Source organism: Oryzias latipes, chromosome 11 (genome assembly GCF_053564925.1).
Source record: "Oryzias latipes strain Hd-rR chromosome 11, Olatipes_Hd-rR_3.1".
Taxonomy (NCBI): Eukaryota; Metazoa; Chordata; class Actinopteri; order Beloniformes; family Adrianichthyidae; genus Oryzias; species Oryzias latipes.
In genome coordinates this window covers 4,493,972-4,520,574 of record NC_136247.1, presented here as the reverse complement: position 1 = coordinate 4,520,574, position 26,603 = coordinate 4,493,972, and the positions used below count along the sequence as shown (strand labels likewise).

General features: G+C 43.0%; 1 protein-coding gene across 2 annotated transcripts in view; it reads right to left on the bottom strand.

The window, feature by feature from the left end:
- Positions 1-3,279: 3,279 nt before the first annotated feature.
- Positions 3,280-26,603, bottom strand: part of khdrbs3 (KH domain containing, RNA binding, signal transduction associated 3) — a 121,288-nt gene continuing 97,964 nt past the window's right edge. The window contains exons 8-10 of one of the 2 annotated variants that reach the window (XR_002874181.2): positions 10,924-10,976; positions 5,572-5,626; positions 3,280-3,506 (exon numbers count right to left, since the gene is read on the bottom strand). Coding sequence is in view for 1 of the 2 variants with exons in the window: in XM_004074250.4 (XP_004074298.1) it covers positions 7,322-7,413; positions 10,924-10,976 (145 nt within the window). In the remaining variant the exon portion in view is untranslated. Of the gene's footprint in view, positions 3,507-5,571; positions 5,627-6,389; positions 7,414-10,923; positions 10,977-26,603 lie in introns of those variants that run through there. The other variant, XM_004074250.4, reaches the window with a different exon arrangement.

Sequence of the window (26,603 nt, the reverse complement as noted above, 5' to 3'; positions counted from 1 at the left end):
GCGTTTACATGAGGAGGAAGACGCAGCCGGAGCAGCCGTGCAGCAAACACTATGCAGCAATGTGCAGAAGGTTCCAGACACAAACATGTCTGATCTACAACCAGTATTTTAAGGGCGGATCGAGGTGTCGTCCTGTTAGCGGGTTCTGAAAACGGAGGAATTGGATTCATTCGTGACTTTGTCTTTGATCAAACAGACACTTTTGAAAAGTGTTTGTGGCATGAAAATATAATTCCCAATAATGAGGGTATTTGTTGACTTCCTGGTCTCCGTGGACCCAGCATCCCCTTGGAACCCACGGAACCAGGCAGACTTTAGACCAGAACAGCTTAAAGATGTTTTTGTTCAAACAAAATGATACAAGACCTGATTATCAAAATTAGGATCAACTAAGGTCAAGAAATTGTGGCTCATTTTCTGTTTGTGTGTGAGGTTTGGACTGGAGAAAAACTGGGCAGAACACATCAGTCCGTCCTTCATCAGTCCGTGCCTCATCTTCCTTTTCCTGCACATTATGTAATTCAAAATCTGTTTCTCTGCTCAGTTTCTCACCTAAACTTGTAGACCCCCCCCCAAAAAAAACAACAACAACAACAACAAACAAAACACTTGGAAAAATACAAGCTGGCATATAGAAAAAATCTGTCCCTGCAGATCCACAGCCCCAGCAGTGATCGATCTTGATCAATATCAGCACAGCTTGGGGGGGGGTTGGGGGTCAGACAGACCTGTGGATGGTACGTTGATGGCTGCTTCCAGTGGAGACACAGCAACACTTCAGCATCGATCTGGTCCTCTTCATCTGAGCCAGATTAGGACCCTTCTAGTTAATTACAGAGCCGGCGGCAGGAAGCAGCTCGTTAGGATCCTCGACGTTATTGAGAGGAGCCATGGATTTTACACCACAACTGCATTAGGCAATTTGAGCACAGGTGGGGGCAAAGCCGGTCACCAGATGCTGTCACACCCATTTTTAAGCCTCTACTCCTCAGAAAGGTGGATCCCACCAGCCTGAGGGGCTTTAGGTTTGCTGCCGTGCTTCTGTCAGGAATAGTGGTGGAGGAGTGAGACTGGAACTGAGAAGAACCTGACCCTGAAAACCCACAACCATCAGGTTCAACGAGCTGAGGGAGCAAAGGAGAACCGCCTGTGGACGAGCATCCAATGAAACCTGGTGACTTTGCTGGAATTCTGTTTGAATTTAGGTTTATATGTTTGTTACATTAATAAAAAACATCATTTGGTCATTTCTAAAGTAATGGACAACGTTGAAATTGTTCTTTCCTTGCTGGAAACTGCTCTTTTGTGTGTAAAAGCAGTACAGTAGTCACAAACATCAACCAGAACCACTGAAGCAATAACCCGCGGAAGAACGACACGCTCGTGATCAGGCCTCAGGAGACGTTTTCAGCAATGCAGCTTTTTTATTTTATTTTTTTATTTTCTGTGGAATGTATTCCCTGGGATTAAGATTTATCCTTCATGTTGTGATTGTTTTTTACAAATATTTCTGGACCAAATTAAAAAACGAACGTTTTAAAAAAATGAACATAAACTGTTTAAAGACCCACTCTGATTAAAATGTTGTTTTCGGTATTTTTAACATGTTCTTGTAGCATTTCTTTGTGATGATAGAGGACATGTTTAAAGAAAATTTGGTTTAAAATTGCATGTCTAAGCATTTCATAATTCAATCTATTGAGAATTAATTTATTTTCTGAGCTCTTGGCAACAGGAAAGAGTTTGCTTCGCACAATTGCTCCGGCCTAAAAGTCATAGGTGAATTTTTCAAAATTTCCAGCCGCTCTGCAGAAACTATGTCCTAGAAAACGACACGTTTTTTTTTTGATTGTGTGTGAAAACAGCATCATCAAAATTAAAAGACCACTGGGAACTCTTTGACAATAGATCAAAAGATGATTGGAGTGGATTTTAATCAGGCACCAGACCACTACACTCACACTGCCATGTTTGTGGAAATGTAATGCTTGCCTTATGTGTTTGGATGTGACGGGACACCCACCTATCTGTGTAAAAAGGATGCTGAGGAGGTTGTTTCCATGGGAACAGGAGGGTTTGACAGTTGTTCATTGTTTGGTTTCAAACAAAACTTTCTTTTCTTGATACACTAAACTGTTATTCCTGTGTGTGAAAATAATCCTTATGACATTAGCATGCAAAAGAAGAGGCGAGGAGGGAGGGGCTTTTTCACAGAACTTTATTTCAAAGTTTTTACTGCAAAAGCAACATTCTGCTCAAAAATCGAATCATTTGATTCCGGAAAAAGCTGCAGGGGCCGGCCTTCAGCTGTCTGGGATGCACACAAACATGTATCTGCAGTAAGTCAAGCGTTGCTGGCCTCAGAACATGAAGCAGAAGCTCCACATTCTGCTGCACACCAGAGGAGCGGTCGGTGTTGTTCCGATGAAATTGACTCGTCTAGCTCTCAAAGATCACTACACCCTCTTTGTATGCATTCCTAATCAAATAGGCGGCGCTGGCTTTATTAACTTGGACAAGCTCGCTTCAGATAAGCCTGTCGCTTTAAGCCACTTCAGAGCGGGAATGAGCCCCCAGAGGTGATGAGAGGTGACTTGGAGGGGGGGCTAGGATCTGAGCTTTAGGTTGCCGCATTATTGTCTGAGGCTTGGCCTGCAGCTCCGCAGAGAATCACTTCCTCTAATGGAAAACTATTGTCTGCCACTGAGAACATACAGGCGTGCAGAATACAGATCAGCCTATCTGGACTTATGCACAGGACTGTGTGGCAGGAAGCTATTTCAGAGCTGCTACATCCACTGACGCCCTTTGTTATTAAGCAATACATCTGAAATGGAGTCCTCCTGTGTGCGCCTTGGAAGGGGGGGGGGGGGGGGGTGTCCTGGCAGGAAGAATAATGCTTTTATATCTTAACACCAACAAGGAGACTAAACATCAAGCTGCAACAATGAGGCACTGGAGGTTTTCGTGAGAACAGAGGTGTCCTTGCAGGAATTCTGATGTCTTTCCTTTGATGTGCTGCATTATTTATGCCCCACCCGCCCTGCCCTCCCTGCCAGCTGACAGTTGAACATATCAGGCACACTCTTGCCCCCCCCCCCCCCCCCCCCCCCCCCTGTCCCCCCCCCCCCCTGTCCCCCCCCCTTGCCCCAGCAGAAATCACAACAGGCACTTCGGGTTCACTGCCGGTTCATCCTGTGTGGAACGCAGTCAGAAGCTCTGAGGGAAGTTTTCTTCCAGCATCCCCGAGGAAGAGGAAGTCCCCCCCCCCCCCATTCTCTTCTTTCTCCGGACACTGATTAAGTGGGATGTATGTAACAACTATTCCACCCTTCCTCTGGATCTCCATCCTGGTGAGTTGGACTCGTCCCACTGCAGGATTCACCTCAGTCCAAACTGTGGGAGATCGAAGGCTCTTTGTTTTTCTTGTAGGGGGGGGGGCTGCTTTGCATCCAGTCTGTTTGGGCTCAAATGTCTGGACTGAGCTTTAGTGTCTTTCCTGACGCCTGTTGGAAAAATGAAAAAGAGAAAGGAAGATATAAGAAATGGAGAATGTGTTTATTTACATTCATGCTTCAATCAGACGGACATTGGATTTGCTCTCTTCTAATAGGCTGGGGGGGGGGCGGGGTTGCGCTCAGACGGTAAACAGTGTTTTTGGACAAAAGGAGGAAGAAGTCCTGATCCCCTTCAGGGGATGGGGAGGATTTGAGGGTTCAGAAAAACGGCTTCTTCCTAAACATCTATCATGAGGAGATCAAGCTGCTTCAAAGTGCTGTAAATATTTGATGAATCGTGATAAAGCTGCATCCCCTGCAGAACTTCTCACTTTGTGGCTTTTTGGATCAAACCTGTTGACCATCGTTTCTCTGCAGGGTCAGACGTTCACCTTGTGACCCCACCACAAAGTTAAAAAACATTTGAATACCAAAAACCAACGAATGCGTCTCCAACACATAGAAGACGGATCAAGCATGGAGATATGTTAAGCCTTTCCTTTCTAGAGCAGTGATAGTTTCCTTCAGTGAGAGATGCTGGTTGTTGTTGGTAATTAACTTTGCTTTAAGAAACACAAATGTACCAACTGTCCAAGGACAACACTAGGAAATTAACCTTTTGGTGAACTCTGGTGTTTTTATAGAGATGCTTTTTAATGTGCAATATAAACGTCATTTAACTATTAAAATACCAATAAAATAGGTGAGGTCAGTAAACGTTGAATCTCACAACAAGTTGAGGACACATTGTAGTAGAATTGTATCAAAACTGTTGCTTTTTCATTTCATTCAGACTGACTATGTCAGCATTCCTTCACTACATTATTTACATAATGGTTACTCAGAGGTGACATCACGGGCTGCTGTAGGCGCTTTAGCCGTGAATAACGTGTCAGTAATTGTCGCTGTATCCTCTTATCTTGGGGAGTAAACTACCAATAAATAAAACAGAAGAAGAAAACATTTGTAGTCATTTGCAGGACCGAGCATTCCTGAACTGTTACTTTTCTTTTTTCCTTCGTTTTTTCTGTCAACATTAAGAAAAAAATAATAATCCAATAAGCGTTTTCATAACTTATATTGTCGTTAACATTTGAAGACATACTCTGACTGTAAAACGCTTCAGCGGAAGGGGCGTAATATTTGCACATGTGCAGACTGATCAGGTAGCTGTAACAAATCAGTTAGCAACAGTTAGCATCAGCCAACAGTTAGCATCTTCCAATAGTAAGTACCATGCAAAGCCACTTTTGTCCACTTCAGAGGTGCATGAATGGTTGAAGCGTTACGGTAATTCAAAGAACATCAACACTGGAAAAGCTCTGGTGTTACAGGGTCAACTTATATTTAAATGGTACTTTATGTTGGCATGTGCGTGCATGACCTTGCTTAGCCACCAGAATGTTCTGCCTGACCAGCTATTAACCCTTGTGCTATCCTAGGCACTTTACCGTTGGGAGTTGGGTCATCTAGACCCACTAGACAGTGCTCTGAACCTTTTTTCTTCAATGATTTGTGATCTTCACTGGTGTCCATGGATTACATGAAATCTTTCCACCTTTATCCACCTTTGTCATGGTAGGGAGAACACGTCAATGTAAGGGGGGGGGTCATCTAAGATAGCACAAGGGTTAAATCTGCGCACGAGGCTGCAGCAATCTCAGATTCCTTCGTAGATCACTAAATCAGTGTGTAGTATCCATGCAAACAAATCCAGTGTTTAAATAGTCCACAATTTTGTCTTTAACCTGCTTCTTGAATTTGTTCTATCCGTGCAGTACAAGTTGGGATATTTTCCGGGTAAAATGTGCAATTCCTCAAACCACTCGTCAGTTTTCTACGGTAAGTTAGTCGGTGTCTCATTTTGACACTAGTCAAATTTTTGTTACTGTATTCTTCACCTCCTGCAAATTTCAGGCTAACTAAAATGCGGTGGGAGGATGTGAGGAAAAGGATTCCCAACCCCCTCCCCCCGTCTTGGCCTTTTTTGCCGTGTTTCATACACACTGACTAATGCTAAGGCTAATGTGCGATACAACACCCCAACCCGCCGAACAGACGACAGCAAACATACCGCCTTGATGTGGCACGTCGGGGGACAGACGGCGCTGAGCAGCCGGGTCCTCAGCCTGGGGAGGAACACCAACAGAGCCGTGAGCATTCAGGTTCACCGTGGGACACCTGTTCAGCATCATCATGAAACACAACGTGGGCACAGCTGATCCTTTTATCAGTGTCTTAGAACAGAGTTTACTGCTGAAATATTACTGCTATTTATCTGTCTGCTTTAGCTGCTTTTGATTCCACACGTCTAATTATGGATGTGGCTGAAACATGACATTACACTACGGTTTAGAGGGTTTATGAACATCTGTGTTAGGGGAGGGTTAACTGGGTCGGCTTGTTTACCTGGTGGGACGGAGGTCTGTTAAAACAGCTACTGCCATCCTGCCTGCGGAGGTCAGCTGGGGGTCAATTTAACGGACCGGCAGGGTCGCATGACCAGAGGACAGCAGAGAGATCAAAACAGAGAAGGAAGAGAGAGAGAAGCCCCACCCTCCTGCCCTTCACCTCCCCCAGTCACCCCGCCTTTCACGCAGGTGAACGCTCAGAGGTTGGGGGTTTTCCGCTGATGGGGGTTTTCCGGGGATGAAGGTTCGAGACGCCGTTAACCCCCCCAGACCTCAGGCGGAGAGGTTTCCGGTCAAAATGAAGCCAGAATGGAGTCTAGCCAAAAACAGACGTTTGAGGATGGATGCTGCTGCTGCTCCGCCTGTGTCCACTCTGGGATCGACGCTACAACTATCAGGACCGCTTCTCCACACATATTTATGTTAGTTTAAATTATGAAGCTTTTTAAGAGACCATAATTATTCTCGTCAACACAGGAGCTTTGTTTGAAAAATGTTTATTCAGCATCAACAAAGAAGGAAATATTAAAGGGCTTACATAAGCTCAAAGCTCAACTAATCCACAGACGGACGGATGTTTAGGATCCTAAAAATTAATATTAGGCCGTCAAAAGTTAGAAAGGTTTGCTATTTAAAAGTTTGGAAAACAGAATAACATTAAAGTACTTATTTAGACAACCTAAGGAATGAAAGCACAGACATGAGGAGGCTGGGACTGCGCCGCAGCTCAGAGGACGAGCAGCACTTCTGCACAGCTGGATGTTTGGGGAGGATGGATGGATGGATGGATGGACACAACTACAACAGGCTGCTTAGAAGAAAACATTAGTCAATATCCACAGTGGCACACCATGCTTTTATAAGCCCCTTAACAGACTACTATTTTACAAAAGAGGAGGATACAGCAATACAATATGTGTACAGACAGACGGGTTTCTCTTTTCCAGTTTGCAGATATCTCATTTACAGGGGACACAAGTTTCACCAGTTACTGAAGTGTAGTTCTGCGAAGAGTCTACCCAGAACCGCACTGTCCTAAGCTAAGCTACTACATTTCAGAGGTCTAAAGGACAGAGGAGGAAGAGTTCTGCTGCGCAGAGACTTTCCTTCATCAGCCGACTGCTGCTAGCCGGGAAACATTCCTCAACATTTACAGAGCTGAGAGGAAACGTAACCTACTGTGGGCTTTTCTTTCTTATTCTTCTGATCCAGTCATATCTCCTGGAGGGGATGGGGGGGGGAGTGAGGGTTTGATGTATTTAATTATTCAGGGGGATTCCAGTTTAGTCTTTTTTATTTATTTTTTTTACTAAATTATTTTCATTTTAATTCTAAAAAGGTGGGAGCGTCCATAAAAAAAAATCCATTACTTGGGAGGGGGGGGGGAGCTCAGGTGCGGCTCGTATAAACAGTTCAATATCTGGAGTACGGCTGGTCTCTGTAGACTCCCTTGGTTGTTCTTGCTGGTGGGGCCTTGCTGCGAGAATTTGCCCACTCTTCCTGACCTGATTAAGAAGAAAAGAAAATAAACAGATGGGGACCGATTACAGAGGCGCTTCATTTAAATCATTCAGTCACAACAAGCCTGGAGGCTTGACACACAGGACGTTCTCCTCCGCTGGAGTGGAGGACGCTCTGTCTGGGTATGGATGTTGCTGGCGAAAAAACAAAAGCGCTCTTTCACCAGACGCCTCGCTCTCACCTGGAAGGATTCATCTCAGATAATTGAATCAGAGGATCAAATAGCTACTTGAAAAGGACCCATTTAGTGGCTCCCAGCAAAAAGGTCACAATTACCATTAGCCCGAATCAGGCCTGTTCACCCGCTGCTCCTGTCAGTGTGAAAGTGCCAGTATTGACGGGCCCTTTGTCTGATCTTCAGCCAGTGCTGAGACTTCCCCACAGCTCAGGCGCACAAAGCCTGCTTTCTTTCCTCTCTGCTGGCAACACACAGCCAATCGGCCTTAATTAAAGCTGTCACCATTCCTGCGACAGTCACTTTGAAGAAACACACCAAGGTAACCTTGTGTTTGGAGAACAAGAATGCTCATCAGCGCTGTTTATCTGTTGCCTTTGAACTGTCCGCTCTCCTGCAAGAACCTCACAGCATCCTTAGAAGGCTTTTTACTTGGGCTGATCCAGACTCTAATGAGCGTCAGGAAAGTTTGAAAAGCTTTGCACTTTCTACTGGGTGAGGTGGAGGGGGCAGTTTCAGAGCTGCTTTCCTGAAATGTTCATCACTTTCTGACCAGGATCAAGCCTCAGCCCCTCCTCTGTAGTCTGAGGAGCAATGGGTTCAAAGAACATTCAGTCAAACAGCTGCAGCGGTTTGGATTTGTTCAGGTGTCCCACAGGGCCCTGTGCTCAAACCCTTTCACTTCTTGAAGTTCTATTGACTACAAAGAACAGGAAGTAAGCATATTTTCTGATGTCACTAAATTATTTTTTATCCATCAAATCCAATAGAACATTGGTGGGGAAACATACAGGTTTACTTTGATTTTTCTGCCAATACTTTTACCCTAAAGCTGTTTTCATCGTCTTTTGTCTGCTTTGGTCTACACGTAAAATATTTCAGACTTTGAATCAAGTTTCCATGAGTATCTGATGGTTCCTACAGATCATTTAGATGATGCAACATCTGATGTTATTTCAGCTTTTCCGTATGGGGAGGGGCAGTCCAGTGAATGCTTTAAACAAAGACTGAAACCGTAGAACAAATCAAAAATAAACAGGAAGGAAGAATTACAGTCACGTGTTGATGGTTTCAGTAAAAGGCTGAGCAGGAAAACTGAAATGGTTTCAATGATCACCCTTTGTTCAAACAGGAATTTTAAAAGCTAAACTGTGAAAACGTGCAGACAAACAGGTGTAGTCAGAGACACAAAGCAGCAGAGAAAAGTAATGGTAAAATACCCAGAGAAGCAAACTTCACACTGATTTCTTTGTCTCATTAAGAGCTAGGATCTAGTAATCAGGCAATTACTAATAACATGAGTTAAACTCTCCACAGTAGAAACATTGATTCAAGAATAACAAAACCTCAAGTTTCACTGTAGTTTTTGCTTCAATTTTAACATCGATCGTCATTATTTTGGACACAAAAACGTGGCTTCATGTTCTGTGAATAAATGCTACTTTTAGATTTTATGAGGATTTATTTTAGTAAGATTCTCATTTTGTTCACTTTTTGTTGTAAAATAAGTCATTTCCATATAATACACTAGTTTTTGATCACTGTCATCGAAATGAACTACAGTTAGCCACATACTGTAAAAACTCACAAAATTAAATAGAAATTGCTAAAAACTAAAAAACAATACTTATTACTTTTAATTTAAAGTAATTCTATCTTTTTATCTTAATTTTTTTACTTTTGGAATGCTTTTGAGGAACTCCTTAATTTAATCTCAGATTTCTTTTTAGGTCAAATTCCTCGCTGCATTCATTTTCCTACTTTCTAGTGATTCTTCTTCTTAGGATTAGTGTTCTTTTCCTATTTTCAGGCTTCCGTGATAATCTGGTCTGAGCGGTTCTCCTGTTCTCCTTTTCTCTGACCTCAGTTAGACCCTACTAACATTTTTTCATTTTTCATTTCCACATCTTCTCATCACACATCAGCTGTGAATACGCATCTGTCCTTCCCTCCATGACACCCTGCTTTCCTCTAAAATGAATTATACATTTCAGTAATTCAGTGGGAGAGTCTGACTGTCAGCTCGGCATTCTTGTCTTTGCAGGCACACCGGGATAATTTTAGAAAACCACAAGCAAACAGCGACTGACTGAAGTTCACCTAAAGGCCACAGACTCTAAAAGGAGAAGCCACCTTGAGCTGCAGAGCAGCGGCGTGCCGGAGCGGCGGGCAGGAGAGCGCCTCTGCAGCAGCTCTGACCTTGGCCCACTTCTCACTGTGTCCTGTCAAACGCTGACACAGGTCTGCTGAACGCTGTCTCCGTGGTTAGTCTTATCTGAACCGCACCGAGGCTCCTTTCAAACATGATAAACCACTTCTAAACTGGGGGGCAGCTATTTAAAATGACCCCAAAAAAGCTGTTATTTGATTTACTGATACAAACCAAATCCCTTCCTGCTGTAACCTGTGAGCTGCTGGCATCAGGGAATTTCAATGAGTGAGAAAGAAAAGGCATAAATGTCAAACAGGCTGTCGCTTCGGATCCATTTTCATCTTTGCTTCACAAATTCCAGAGCAGCTCAAACAACACAACATTTTTCAATCTGACTTTAACATTTACAGTTTTACTTTGGTGGAGAAACTTGCAGACTCGGGTGTTCATGCAGAGGTCGTCGGTTTCCTATTGTTCCACTCAGGCACATTCTCATAGTGCTGTGATCCTGGCCGGTTTCCATGCGGGGAACCTTGGCCTCCTCCATCCTCCTTCCAGAAAACCAGCTTTCTAAAGCCTGTTCAAAGTCTGCCTGACTGCCTGCTGCTCCTCAGCCATATGCAAAGACAGCCCAATACAATCATCATCATGGAGTTTGAATGATTCTCTTTAGCATTTTTATCACCACTTGCTTTACATCCAGTTAGTTCAATGATTTCAGTTGGTTTTAAACAAAGAAGAAATCTGACACTGATAAAAACATGTCTAATTTGACAGTTTGAGTAAGAAAAATCTCCAAGAACATTTAGCAATTAAGGGAAATGCTTAATAACTCAGTTTTCATCCAATTATCCAAAAATCTAGGGGAAAAAAGAATTTAAGTTTTTCTTTTAGTTTCTCTGAGTGCGTCTGAAAGTCCACTATGGCTGAGAATTTGTGATTTTGAGTGCTGCTGCTCCCTCCTAATTATACAAATGAGCTGAAGAGTTTCTAATTTGCAAGAAATTACTTTTTAACTTATTCATTCAGAATGTTTCTACACCAAAACTCCATTAGCCGGGCGCCATGGCAACTGAGAGGAAGCCTGAAAAACCCCAGCAGAGCCAGGAAATGGAAAAAGATCTAATTGAAGCTTTAAACACTGGAGGAGGAAGGTCTGCGACTCACCGTACGACTCATACGACTCCCCGCTGGGCCCGTATTCATAGTAGTCATCTGAGCTGCAAGGAGACAGAACATTTGGGTAAATATATCTGCACGCAGAGACAACTACAAGAAACACTGAAGAGTGAGAAGTGTGTTTGTTATTCTCTTTGAAAGTGAAGCATGTGAATGCAGCTCTCAGTCATTTAAAAGTTCACCACATTTGCAGAAACGCGATGTGATGCTTTCCTCCTTTCTCTTTCCACGGCTGCGAATGGAAACGCGTGAGAGGTGGCAGCTTTAATGAGAAACCAAAAGATGGGGAGGCAGGCGGCGCGGCGTTTCATCTCCCCTGTTTATTTTTTTATCTAGCGGTCACCGGTGAGATGCTGACAGAACAATCCGCCGTCGCTATCACTCCGTTACAGCGCTATCATTCAGGAGAGGCAATTCATCATAAGGCTGCCACGGAGCCGTCACAGCTGGGCCCTTCCTGTCAGCCTGTCAGCCACTCTCTGCTCCGCAGATTAGAGCGCTGAAACCCAACCCCACCTGACAAACGCCGCGCAACCCCACCTGAGCGCCCGGGGCAGAGGGGTGACAGCCATGACACCGCTGGGACAAATACCAAAAGTATGTTGAGCTTGTGCTAACTTCATGTTTTTTCCTTGTAGAAAATGTCTCTTTATGAAGAAAGAAAACCACACCTTTTCCAGGAGATCCGTTCCTCCTGTTCAGTCAGCGTTCACTCTCAGAGGCTACAGCAAAGCTGCTGTTTTTAAATGTCTGTTCAGAACCTGATCTGGATTTGTCCAAAAGTGAGATCTTCTTCCACTTTCGGCTTCTCCCATCAGGGGTCGCCACAGCGAACGAGTCGCATGGTAAATTTGGCAATGTTTTACGCCGGATGCCCTTCCTGACGCAACCTTCTCAAACCGGGCTTGGAACCGGCAGAGGTAGAGAAGGGAACAGGGAGCAGCCCGGAGTCGAACCCGGGTTTCACGGACGGAAGGCGCCGCAAACCAGCACGAGCTAAACTGGCTCCCTTACTGAAATGTTTAAACCAATGGCCTTTATTTCTCTCGACTGTCACAGTTGTGTCAACGGTGAGGCTGTGGCTGCATGACGAAGTTGCCATTTACACTGCAGTCAATGCAGCAGTATTTCTTAAAGTTAATGATGAAATCAGAAAGAATCACTTTCAGGTCTGAAAAACACTAAGGATGGGTGGGCTACAACCCTGCTGTCCAGAGAGTTCACCAAAATATCTTGTGGATGTGAACTGAGTCATGTCTCTGACTCATGCCTTTCTCTGATGTCCAACTAAACTGCTAACTGCTGAACTCAAATCAGACTACAGGAGCCTGAAACAGTTTGGCTTTTCCCAGACTTTGATTGACTGCTCACTGAAAACTGAAAATACTTGTTTGAGTGGAACTGAAACTCCTCTGTGTTGGTAAAGATCTGTACCATCAGAACCGCCTCCAAAAACCAAATCCTCTGCGAGCAGGAGGCAGCAGGAGAAGCCCGTCCTGAGGAGAGGAGCCCAGACTCTCCTGCTGTTAGGAGATGGGAGAACCTGAAGTCCTGAACAGCTGAAGACTGGACAATCACAGCATTCTATCCATCCACCCATCATGCATCTACCTGATCCCCTTTAATGTCGCAATGATGTTGGAGCCTATCCCAGCCATTGTCAGACAGAGGTAGGGTAACACCCTGGATGGTTTATCACAGCACTCCTCCAGAAAAAAAAGAAGCGACCTTTCCTCACAGAACCAAAACTAAAAAAAACATTTTTTACAGTGCAGATCGTGTTTCCTGCAGAACTACATGATGAAGGCAAGGCTGGCGTTTTTATGGATCAGAATTTATGCACAAGGTCATTTAGAGAGAGAGGGAGAAAGAAAGAAATTAAAGGCATATAGACAGCAACAGTAAATTCTGAAATCACTTAAAAATATGAATGAAAAAGACCAAAAACGTTCCGCTGCAGACCTTTGAGCTAATAGAACATTTTGATTCTGGACCTGAAGGTTTTCAGAGTGAAAGCTTTTCTCACTTATTCAGAGAAAATGTTCCAGATTTGAGATGTTTCATTAATTTTTGGATTTGGTTTAAATTAAATCATCCAAAATAAACATGTCGAAGCCTGGGGAAAAGCAGAATGCTAATTTAGCCATCTCAAATTTGCATAAAACCGAGGACATTATTTTGACAACGAAAGACATACTGAAATTCAGGTAGAGTTTTTTTTTTCAGTCATACTTTAAAATAAAGAAAGAAAATGTGTTCCGGTAGAATATGGAGATACGTATCGTACTGCCAGATTCTTGCTAATACACACCCCTAGTAAATAGAGGAGAACGTGAATTGCAAAATCTTTTTTTTCTAAATGTCAGTGTCTCCTTAAAGAGGCCTCCAACTCCAGACTTCTTACTGTTTCACACATGCAGAATGAAAGCCAACTTTGTTTAGTTGTTCTGATTTTAACCCATCTGCTGAGGACCCTTCTGCGGAGGGGCCCCCATGCTCCTCCCAAAGAAACAGCTGACTCCGCCTCCAACATCTGTCCGGTATATACTTGCTGGGTCATTTGTTTTTTTATGCGCTGCCTCTTCCTCCAAAATCACTGAAGTCTGAATTCTTTAGTAGATAAAAGGCTGAGACGAATAACAAAACTTTCATTTTCCTGGTTTTGCAAAACACAGAAAATTCCTCAGTTCTTCTCAGGTTAGAGCAGCACTGATGCAGTCCGGGGCGACGCCTTCAGAGCACCAACAAGAAGAATGCAGCCTAGGCTGTTAGGCGCCTCTGATCTCTGCCTGACATTTCGTCAATAAAACTACACAACTTCTCCCCACAGGTATTTTCTCCCTTCAATTAGACGGACCGGGGGTGCAACCTGAAGGTCACGCATTCCAGGGAAAAGCAGAGCGAGCAGCAGGATGAGGCGTTAAGTCGGCTCCGATATTTGTTGTACAAAAAAGTTCTTTCCGTTTGATGCTAAACATTCGATTTAGTGTTTTTTAGAGGATTATTTAAGTTTGCTTCGTTCCTGTTTGCTGAAGGATAACAGCAAGGAGAAAGGAGTGAGAGCCAAAGTCCTGACCAATCAGATGATATACAGTAAACCCTTGTTTTTCGCAGGGTTACGTTCCAGAAAGAACCCGTGATAGGCAAAATCCGTGAAGTAGAAACCTTTATTTTTTTTTACAATTATTATACAATTAAATACTCTATTATACATAGAACAGAAAGAACAAACCATTTTACAGGCTCTAGCATTTGTTTCACAAATAAAAGTACTTTAAAAACGTTTTTTTCAACAAATAACTTCTGTACTTTACTGTCAAATAATAATTTGAATCATCAATGTGAACAGAAGGCTTCAAATTACGGAGATTAGCCCCGCCCACCGCGACCCGAGTAATTGGATTAAACGGGAGAAAATTTAAAATGATTCTGAAAAAAATACAAAGTACAGTGGGACAAATAGTGACTCAGGTGTATTTCACTGCTCTACAGACTGAGCCGCTGCATCCTGACTCCGCTCTGCAGTGTTTTCTTCTTGAAGCCCGCGGTGCAGCTGTGTTTGTACAGGAGAAGAACATAGTGATAGGCAGTTGTTGCTATTTTTTCTATGGGTTTTAGAGAAACTCGAAATTGCAAGAGAATTTGCATTTACGTGTTGTAAATTTGGCAAGCTGATTTACGTACGTGTACATATTAAACTGCAACGTTATTGACGCACAGGTAGAGAAGAAGCGGAGGGACTTTTTAGCCAATCAGAATGCAGAACACAATGCACGATGCAAATCCGTGAAGTAGCGAAACCGTGAAAAGTAAACCGCATAGCGAGGGATCACTGTACAAGCAGTTCAAGTGAAATGGAAAACAAGGGGAGGGGCTGTTTCAGACCCGAAGGCCGTCTGAACAAAGTGTTGCTTTAGAAAAAAGAGAAACAGGACAATGGTTGTTTGATCAGAACAAAGAGGAGATCTGCTGTTTTGAATCTAAAGCAGGTAGGCGGTGTGGGTGGAGCTTGTTTTCAGCGTCATCCATAAGCTTCACAGTCAGAACTTTTTCAGGACAGAAACCACCGTATCTTTCATCATCCTGATAAGACGCTGGTCTGGTGCTGAGCTGCAGTCCTATGAGCTCCCTCCTCCTCTTCCTCAGCAGTGTCTGTTGCATGTCCTGATTGGGGTGGAGCCTAAGCTTTTCTGGGCGGGGCTGGTCCATCCCCCAGAAAGTTTAAAAGTGTCTGCTTTCCACCTCTATGCACACCTGTCGTGTTCTGGTTCTGAATTCAACCCTTTAACACTGGAGCTTATGTGTCGTCTGCAGGGTGAGACGTCTCCTTCTCAAAAGCTGTCACATAAACTTGGCTTACATATGTCATATTTTAATTGGACAGTCACAAACAGAAGATCTTCTGCTTCCCGTCTTCTAAAGTCCAGAAATAAGCATGGAAAGGAAATCATTTTGGAATAAAGCAGTGGAAGAAACCCGTGTTACAGAAGTGTCTCTGACCCCATCGTCCCAAAGCGTCCCGTCTCAGTCGTTGGTGTAAATGCTTCATCTTAAACACTGACACTGCTGTAGCAGATGGCAGAGTTAAATCTGAATGATGTAGTACACGTCCCATGTGGATTTTGTTTTCCGTACATCGCCATTATTCTTCCCGTCCTCTGTGATGAATACGAGGGGATGGAGCAGGGCATTATGGGGGGGCAGCAGTGGTCTGAATCCACTTTTTCTCCCTTCCTGGTCTCGCTGCAAACCCTGGATGCTCCTGGTGAAATGTTCCATTGATTTGCCAGACAAGGCTAGAAAGTGAAATGCAGATGAAAAGTGCCCCACATCGAATGCTCTGATTACAGCGGCTCTGTGATTTCCACCACAGACAACACAACAATGAAAATAGATGGGGAGAAAGGAGGCCAACCCCCCCATACACACACACACACACACCCCAACCTCACAATTGTGTGAAATGAAGCCCACATAATTTCCAGTGAATAGCTTCGTTATGGATGGTGATTGCCAGATGATTGCAAAGCTATTGCTGACCCCCCCCCATGGAGAAACACAATAAGGGACAAAATGGCCCATGAAAAAAAATGGACTTTTGAAGTCTTCTTTCCAAATTGGTCGAACGTTTCTGAAACTTTGTTTCCTTTAAGAAAAAGCTAAGTGGAAAGAGGTTTGGAGGAACATCTGCTGGGGGGATGTGTGTGTGTGTGTGTGTGTGTGGGGGGGGGGTCAGTTTTCCATCAAATCCATCATCTAGAGGCTGTGACTCTGTGAGACACAAGGTCACCACATTTATGAGGGATGCCTCGTCTCCAGGCGGAGTTCTGTCCCCCCATCCCTTAATTTCTGCAGCTCTGCCTCTCAGTCATTTTGACGAGCTGTCTGCTTTGAAAGCGGCATCTTGGAACAAACGCGCGTGAAGCCACCGCGGGGGTTTGCAAGCAGACAGCTAACACGGCTTACCTGCGCCGGGAGGAAAAACACTCCTGTCTGCCTGAGGGCCTCGACAAGGTAAACGGCCCTCTGTGTCAGCCCTGACAAAGGCCTCTGAGTCACTCAGTGTTGTTGAAAAGACTGTAACTGCCGTCCCCAGTGACCGCTGACAACAAGGAGACTCGATGCAGCTGGAGTCATCAGCCAGGTAAATATGAGGAGCAGAAGAAAACCAAAACAGAAATATTTTCTATTTTATTTTATATATTTTAAAATATATTTTAAATATTTTCCCCTAGAAGGATTCTATTTCCTGCAGGAATTTTATTGAGTCATGGCTGAAACCTGTAGCTGCTATCGCTAAAATGCTAACATTTCAGCTAAAAATCTGGAGATTCAAAAAAAGCTCGAGCCTAAAAGAGGCTTAATGCCAAATCAGCTTAACGTTTCTGCAAATATTGACATTAGCTTATGTGAAAACTAATCCATATCATATTACCTGAACAAGGTGTGAAAATACTGAATTGTGCTGGCTAAGCATTACTATCTCCATCCTTTTCTGAAATAACAGGTCTCAGAGTCAGATGACTAAGTGGATGTAACAGTGTAGCGTGTGTGAAGCCATTCCCTGCTGTATAGAGTCCAAAAAAAGAAATCGTACTTTGAAAAGCTGCAGGTTAAGAACCCTGAAGGCGTCCAAAAACTAAATGGAAGGTTCAGATTCCTGCACCTCAACTGTACCTCGAAGATTAAACAATGTCTCTCCCTCAAATCTCATTGAGGACTATTATAAAACACTCCAGGTGTGTTCAGACTAGAAACATCTTTTGGTCCTGACCGAGTCCACGTAATTTGGACTGGATCAAGTCCTGAACCTTGCATTTGGTCTGTATTCAGACTGTCATCACGGGGACTCCCATGTTCTAGACCAAAGCTTGTAGACAAAACCATTTAAATAAAGATCTTTTCACTCATTGGCCAGGAAATTACGATAATGGAATTCATAATGGAATTACCGCGCTTTGCAATCCTTGGATAATTTGCTTATTCAAATGTTATATTTCGTCTGTATCAATGTCAGGTACAACACTTTGTACTTTAGTCCGGTGAAGACATTCTGCAAGGCGGTTACTGAGGAAACGCTGGCTGTGACGGTACGCTAAGAAGTCTTTATGACGGGAAAACAGTGCAATGTGTATCACGGTAAAAGTTGATTTGATCACCTGAGCCATGTGAGACCCTCTGTGGGGGGGTTGATTGGACATCACTGCCAGCCGGCAAGAGAATCTAGTGCCCTACACACCCTTTAAACCACAACAAAATACACTTACACATACACACATGAATTAAGAAAGGAAGGTTGGACCTCTGATCTTTCTGTCCCCCACCACATCCCTGTTTGGGGGGCCAGAGTCTAAGCAGTGGTGGCCATGCTGGTTTCCTGTGCCCAGCTCTCTGTGCTCCTGTGCCCCCCTGCTCTCTGGCGTTGGGGGCCCCTATGGCTAATAATGAATGAATAAAGTTAACTCAGCAAATATTTAAAGATTGATGCATATTAGAAAACAAACTGAAGGAATGGCAAAATTTGCTCAACAGGCTCAATACAATTTGAATTAAAAGGGTTACTCATGACCGACAGTGATTTATTTTACTGTATGCTGCAAAAATAAATTCATTTTTTACAGTTATTCAGAGAAAGCCATCATTGCAGCATCCACTGCTCTGCGGCTGTCAGGGGAGAGTGTGCTAAAGGGAGAAAGGACAGACGAGACTGACAGTAGTTGGAACACGCCCCAAAAAAGCATCACTGAGCCAAGGCATCAGCCGTCACCTGTCAGTCCAAGTCCAAATCATTCGGAAATAGTTTTTAAAATGTTTGAATATAGAATTTTTAACTTTAATATATATAAAAAAATCTACAAAACAGAGATTCTTCAGACCACCGAAACCACTGCACTGTTGTAGAAACTGAATATTAATGACACATAACTAACCTTTGTAACAAACATAAACATTTACTATTTCGAATGTTTCTTAACTAACTGTTTCCAGTTAGAGAACATTAGTGAATGTCACATTAGGGATGAAAAAAAACTTTAAGCAACTCAGCAAACAAAGAACACACTGTCCCTGTAACTGTCACATTAATAAAGTTCTTCATTCCTTCAATAGGCCACGCCCTCCATCCATGCTGGAGCCTATCACAGCCACTGGAAGCAGACAGTAAAACAGTGTTCACTTATTATTAGTTAGGGTTACGTTCTAAAAATAAGCTGTGGTAGGGCTAGGATAAGGCTGTGAAACTCCTCACTGCACAATTTCTACACTTTTCTCAGACAGACATGAACATTTTCACACTTTTCTCTCATGTTAAACTCTCAAAGTTCAAGCCTACATAGAAACAGAGGAGTGTCATGGAATGAAAACAAAGATCTGGATCATGATAGAAATTTATGCATCTGGCAAACTGAACACATTCTGTACGAAGACGCGGCACGGAGGAGATTGACTGACAAGGTCAGTCGGGACACAGAATTCAATGCACTGTTACTCAATAAACTCAATAAAGCATCTAAAAATGTGATGAAACAAATCTGCAAACAGCAAGACCACAAAAGGTGAACTGCTTTGATTATCTCCCTGACTAATTTCCCTGTTGTGGGATCAATACAATTTTATTCTATTGTACTCTACAGTCTGCAAAATATGGAAGTTTTTCTGTAGCATAATTCAAAATAAAAGTCAATACCAGAAATGCTTTTTTCATTTTCAAAATGAAGCTGCTCAAAATTAAAATGAATAAGCAATCCTTCCAAATGCTTTTTCCTTTTTCCTTTTCTTTCTTCAACACAGCTTTTTCTGTCACTTAATGAAAATAATAATGAAAATGGCATTTGACATTTCAATTTCAAAACATTCTTTAGTAAAGTAGTTCCAAAAATCATTTAGAAATGTCTAATTTTGTCAGGTTGGGAGGGCTGGTCACCATGAAGGACCTGAAATGCAGAGACGGGAGGCACACGGTTCCAGGGCAAGGGGTTTATTTAACAAAAGGCGCTGCAGAGAAGGGTAACAAACCAAAACTAACTGTGGGCATAGCATGTTATGGAAGAGACGTTAATGGACCAGCACAAGAGGAAGGCAGAGACAAGACTTAAATACAGACACAGGTGAAGATGATCAGGAGAGATTGGAACCAGGGAAGTAAAACTCAAAAACATGACATGTGGGGAACCTTTCAAAATAAAACAGGAAACAGAACTCAACCATGACAAAAAACAAAACGGAAAGCAAAAACCAATACAAGGAAACCCAAACCATGACAAATTTGATCATTAAAATGAATTAAGAGAAATGCTTTTTCATTTTCACAATGTAACTCACGGTGGCCCAGAAGGGTCACAACACAACACATCAACTTTACACACAAGTGTGTTAAGTTAATGGGTTGTGTGTAAAGTTAATGTGTTGTGTGTAAAGTTAATGTGTTGTGTGTAAAGTTAATGTGTTGTGTTGTGACCCCTCTGGGCCACCGTAGTAACTGCATCAATTGACTCAAAATTCAAATGAAATGTCAGTCCGTTGAAAAGGCTTTTTCATTTTCTACTTCGACATTGCTCATTCAAATCACCCAAACTATGCCCACCCGCCTGAAGCCTTTTTTACCCGCAAATTTAGAACCAAAACCGCCCAATCTGGCAACACTCCCGGGAGGGTGAAGAGCGCAGATGAACAGTGAGCACTGATGTCATCCTCCCCCCCCCTGGAAATGCACACTGGTATTGACTTATGCTACACATTTTGTGGGGTTAATTTGAAACCAAAAATGCAATCTCCTCTTTACATTTTTGCTTTAATTATGTCACAGAATGAGAGATGTTAAAGAAGAAAATAAAAAGTATTTTCAAGGAGTGACATTTAATTTTAATTTTGAGTCATTTGATGCAGTTACATTTTGAACATTAAAAAGAATTTCTGTTAATCCATTTTAATTGTCAGATTAGACATTTCTAAATAATTTTGCTAAAATTTTTCAGAGAACTTTTTGAAAATGAAATGTCCAATACCATTTTCTTTATCATTTTAATTAAGTGACAGAAAAAGAAAAAAGCATTTGGAAGGATTGCTTTTTCATTTTGAGTCATTTGATGCAGCTTCATTTTGAAAATGAAAAAGCATTTCTGGTTTTGACTTTTATTTTTAATTATGCTACAAATAAGCGTCCATAGTAAAACCCCCTGCTGTCATTACCTGGTGAATTGAGTCCCGGGTAGTTTGGTTATTACATCACCTTCAAACAGGAAGTGAGAGCTGCTGTTTGGTTCACAGTCAGTGAACGTTTTTTTTCCAGTTTCCATCCGACACACAAACACAAATGTTCATGCAGTTTCTATGTTAGAGGGAAGTTCATGGTCATTTGTTCTCCTTAACCTTCTTGAAGGTGTCTGCTTCAGATTCATCAGTGTTTGTGGGCTGGGGGGGTTGGGGGGCCTCCTCCATGTTCATAGAGCATCACTCAGAGTGCTTGCTCTGGCAGAAACGCCTGCTTCGAGGCTTTTCAGATGAAAGAGTGTGAAGTGCTGCTCCATGCAGCTTTGAATCGTTGCCACTTCTCTGGGTTTCCCTCCACGAGTCCCTGTTGCTTCTCAGCTGGTGCGGCCGCTGCCGCACAGCCGTCCTCACAACTGCAGACCTAGGATCCAGCAAGGAGGACTCTCAGGTGTCAAATAAGATATCAAGTCTGAAAAAATGCTTTGATCAACAGCTGAGCTGGGAGGGCTCACCTCACTGCGACCCCTCCAAACGTCCAACATGCTGTGCTGGAGCTGTCAGTCCTCTCATTTCCCTACAGAGACCTCCCCTCCTCTTTCCAGTGGAATCAAAGAGCCTCTCCACATAAGTGCCCCCCCTCCAGCCTGCTTGACCTTAGAACTAGATTGATAGCTAAGTGCTGCAGCTCTCTACAGCTGAAGTGATAAAACCCTCAACAGCCTCTCCAGAGAAGATGATAGCTCTGTGCTGGATGAAGAGCGGACTGTTATGGTGGAGTCTGAGGGCCGACTGACCCCCCCCCCCTCCAGGTATCAGCTCCCTGCTCTCAACCAATGGAAGCTGCAAAGCCCACAAAGACTTCAGAGGATTTCTCATGATGTTTACTCTCCAGGAATGCTAGCAGTAAGGAAAATGGGGACTTGAACCTGTGACGTGGACTTGAATGATAAGTCTTTTTCTCCAGAGAACTGAGTTTCACATTTTATGAAATGTGATTGTTTATTTTCTTTGTTCTGATTTTAAAAGATCCTTCCTGAAATTATCAAACAGCTTTCATGTTTCTATTTGAACACAGGGCCTTCGGACATTACCTGTTGGTTGACTTCAAGCAGCTGCTGAAGTCACTCTAAGTGTGTTCTGACTGTTTTCTGCTCGGACAAAGTTCGCTCTTTTATTCTAGAGATACACACGTTTTTCTAAATTTGAATCTCCTCTTTATTTTGCAAAGATAAAAAGGAGTTAAGGCAGCGAGCGGCGCTGCAAGAGCTGCCAGCCCCCACCCTCGCAGCCCCCACCTGACAGGGGCTGAGGGGCCGCCAGACGCCTCACATTCTCCCCTCTGCTGAACGTGACAAATTCCCCAAAAAAATAATAAAAGAAACTCTTTCAGAATGGGAACTTTTCTGTAGGTTTCATCTCCATAGCAACCGTTTTATGGTTTGGTTGGTCTTTGTAATTTTTAGAAGAGTTGACAAAAGTAAATGATTGGATTTCCTTTTCAACAGAGGTTGATGGCCACGCCCACATATCGTATGTCATTGCGTTCAGCTTGGACCGAAGATTGATGTATTCTGGTGAAAAGTGTGCAAGCAGCTGGGAGACACCACTTTTGCAAGCTCGCCACGCTAACGCTGTTCAAAATCTGCCAACAAGTGATGCCGAGGTCAAGGTCAAAGGTCACTGGTTTTGTTTGTAGACTTAACCTGGTGGTGTGTGGGGAATTTCATGTAAATCTCTCCAGCAAAAGTTTTCTTTTACCGTATTGTGTGAAAATGTCACACTATGCCGTAGGTCCTGCAGTCATCCCAACCCAATCATTTCTGAACTTCCTTTGGACACCCCCGACAAATTTTGGCCCCCTAGATTTTTTGGGGGATGTGGTGGGTGTAATGCCCCAAATCATTCTTTGTGTGTGCAACTTTTGGTGAGTTTTTAGTAGGAATGGGCCAATATATTTTTTTCTGACCGATACAAATAACCGCTATTTCTTTTCAACTGTGGCTGATATTTGCCGATACAGATACCAAAGCATCTACGGTAACACAAAGTTTAGATTTCCGTTTTATCAGACGGCACTCCAACGGCACCTGACACTTTGATACTACAAGATTTATCAGAAATGAAATGCACAACTTTTCTTTTACTGGACAATCACGTTGTCCTTGACCTGTTTAACATACAGCAAAGGATCTCATAGGAACAAGTATCACTTTAATACTTTTATATAAATGTATCTGAAAGCATTCAGAGCATTTATTGAATATTGGACATAACTGCAAACCATATTAGGAACATGTATCTCCATTAAAAAATAACATTTACCTGAAAACAGTCCATTACTGACATGACTGTTAACAGAAGATTCCCAATCAATTGGGAACAAGTAAACATTTAAAAAATAAAGTGTTTCTGAAAACAGTAACAGGAATATCGGTAGATTTTCTAACACCGCACCAATAAACTCAAATTATGCAAATATCGGCTGATGGCACCGATGTACCGCCCATCTCTAGTTTTGAGCATGTGGAGGGGGCAAAAAATTAAAGATGTGTGAAAACAATCAGGTCCCTCCAATCACGTTTTTTTATTAGTTATTTTCATGATGGCGCTCAGACCCCAGAAGAAATAAACATTTAAGCAACAGAAACCTGAAATATTGACTGTCTTTATATACAGAAACAAAGCATCCTGATGAAACTCCAACGGCAACCGGACACTTTTGAGACTACAAGAAGATTGATCAGAAAATTCATTGATGGTTTAATGATGATGGTGACGACACCTGCTTCTCCTCGGGGAAACGTCTCCAAAGGCAGGTCAGACAAAAACAGATTAGGACTGAAATCATCTTTCATTAAACAGTTTGGATTTACTTTAGATTAGATTTGAACATTTCTGTGTGTGGTTTAAACAAAAAGATTTTCATTGAATGAACCTTGTACTACAGCCCACTCTGAGGAGGGAACTGGAGCTCTGAGTCTCTGAAAATACCATATATTATAAATATTAGACAGATCCATTTCAGGAGTCAATCCAGCCAATTCTGTGTCTGATATAGGAATATATCTAGTCTATAATGGAGGTGTAAATAAAAAGTGTGATAAAAGTGCATTCCCATGGGTTTCTCGTGAGGATGACGCCTTAAAGGAGGCAGATAAATTCCATTGATCACCTGCAGCTGCTTTCCTAGTGTTTGTAATGGGATTTATTAACAGTTCATTCACATGTATGATCTCTGGTTCAGGAGCTGCAGACCGGCTTCCTGTGTGAGCCTCCGGGGTAAACGTGTGACAGGGAGGCAGTAAATTGTTGTGCTTGTTATCCAGCGGCAGCTGAAAGCCTGCCAAGCAGCTGCAGCTCAGCCGGGCGACGGAGCTCTGCAGGCAGCAGAAACGTCATTAGACTGTCTGTCCGTCAGCTCAGGCAGACAGACGTCCTCTTTAGGGCGCTGCTGCAGCTGGGACCTGCTGGGATTCTCCTCAGGCTGGATGAGAAAGTAATGCACCTTTGTCCATGACAGTTAAATCCAGCTGAAGGAAGAGGTCTTGGAGTAAAAAGGCAGAAGCACGCCTTAGATCAGGGGTCAGCAACCAAAATGTTGACAGAGCCAAATTGGATGAACAAAACAAAAAACAAATATGTCTGGAGCCGCAAAATATTAAAAGCCCTATTTAAGCCTTATAATGAAGGCAACACATGCAATATGTATCTATATTAGCTATATTAGCCTACTATCAAAATGACTAAGTTACTACAAATACATAATGAGCATTAGCAATTGAATGTTTATTTGCCCTGCAGTGCATTCTGCGGAGAACAACGCGTCACGTGACTACTATGCTGTGCAAGTTTAACTTCATTACAATATTGAAACAACCCAGCCGGGACATCACTTTAACGGCGAAGATGAAGCCAAACTGCAAGCATAGTGGCTTCATTGGAAAACTCTGTGTTCCCCATACAACGAGCGACCCCGGATAGCCTCACGCAGAAATCAACAGGAAGCACACCAAAATTCCTTTTCAGCATTAAGCTCATATAGTCTAGCACACATTAACAGCCGAAAAAGCATGGAAGTCACTTCAATTCACAACACGCTCACTCAAGGTTTTACTCCAAAACTCCCCACTTCCCATGAGCCTTAGGGGCTGAAGGCGGGGCTTACCCCCGGGTCGCTTCAATATTAATGAATTATGTTTCATTGCTTTGATAAAATTAAAGAAATGTAATAAAGAAATCCGATTTTTGATGTCATTTTTATTTTGAGGATTCGAACAGGGCTGCACGGTGGCGCAGTGGTTAGCGCTCTTGACTCACAGCAAGAATGCCCCTGGTTCAAGTCCCGGCTGGGGGACATGAAAAATACATCAATTTCTGTGTGGAGTTTGCATGTTCTCCGGGTTTTCTCCGGGATCTCCGGCTTCCTCCCACTGTCCAAAACATGCTTCATAGGTTAATTGGCAACTCTAAATTGTCCATAGGTGTGACTGTGAGAGTGCATGGGTGTGTGATTGTGGACATTCTACCCTGCGACAGACTGGCGACCTGTCCAGGGCATCCCCTGCCTACGCCCAAGTAGCCGGGATAGGCTCCGGCAGCCCCGTGACCCCGAAAGGGACAAAGCGGTACAGAAAATGAATGAATGAATGAATGAAAAAGGAGTTGAACAAAAGAATGCTCCCCTGGCATTTCTGAAGTTTAATTTGTGTTTTGTATTGTACTTTCGTTTTGTACAATAAAGTTGAAAAAAAAAGTAATATTGTAGTGGCGGTCATGTGCATTTTAGGTCTATTGGCAGCAGGGGATTGTGGGATGCGGTCTCTTGATCTAATTAGGGCTCAGCATGAGCGTTTCTGTTTGCCCACGTTTCTTTTCATGTGGCAGTTTTGTTGTTCCACCTTAGTTCATTCTTCCTGTTATGTTGTTTCTTTATGTTGCACCATAAGTGTGGAAGGGGGAGAGGTTGATGACTCCTGTGCAATGTTCGCTGTGGTGCGTGCTTTTAGTAAAGGGGCTTGTGAGGCCAGAAAGGAGATTATGCCCTCAGCTAAGCTTTCTGCCTGCTCCTCTCTGAAACTGCTCTGAGACACACCTTACATGCGACACGGAAATTTCTCCAGCGCAGTCTTTTGACTGACTGCTCAACCTCCAGATACCTTGGCTCCCATTTTGCCCTCTGCAAGTGACGTACCTGCTTTGCGTTACAAAGTATTTTCTACACATTCTTACAGCATTAGAAAATGTTAATCTTTGTGTCTTGTTTTTCCCTCCTGCAGAAACCTTATTAAATCAAAAAAAATATTTCTCTCCCCCATCTTTTTACATTTTCAAACATTTTTGAAAATGCTCCAGGGAGCCACTAGGGCAGCGCTAAAGAGCCGCATGCGGCTCCTGAGCCGCGGGTTGCCGACCCCCACCTTAGATCATCAGGTCTGGATTTGGATGGACGTTAGTCAGTCAGGTTTCTTTCTTTCTTTTCCAGCTCTGAGGGTCAGAACAAACAGAAAATAAATGTGGAGTTCATCAAAGCTCAGGTTTGGACCCTCTACTGCTTTTAAAACTCTATATTTTGAAAAGAAACAAACATCAGAACCCAAATGTATATGAAATGTAGAGTTCTACAACGGCAGACAAACAATGGCAGTGCCCAAATTCAATGGCCGCAGCCTTCCCTGTAGGTAGGCCGCATATTAACGGCTGTGAATTTGGACGAGTCTTGCCTTTAGATAATTCCAGCCGTTACAGTGGCGAATGTCTTGTCGCCTAGCAACCGTGAGTCCCAAACAGAGAGGAGTAGTGATGCATGGAACTCAACATTTTCTTGGCTTATTTGATCCAACTTTTAATCTAGGAGGAGTAATTTTAAAAAGTAAAGACAAAGGTGTAATTATTTGGTTTGGCTGCAATGCATCTTGGGATATGGACAGCATAGAAGGACACACAAGACCAATAATTGAAAT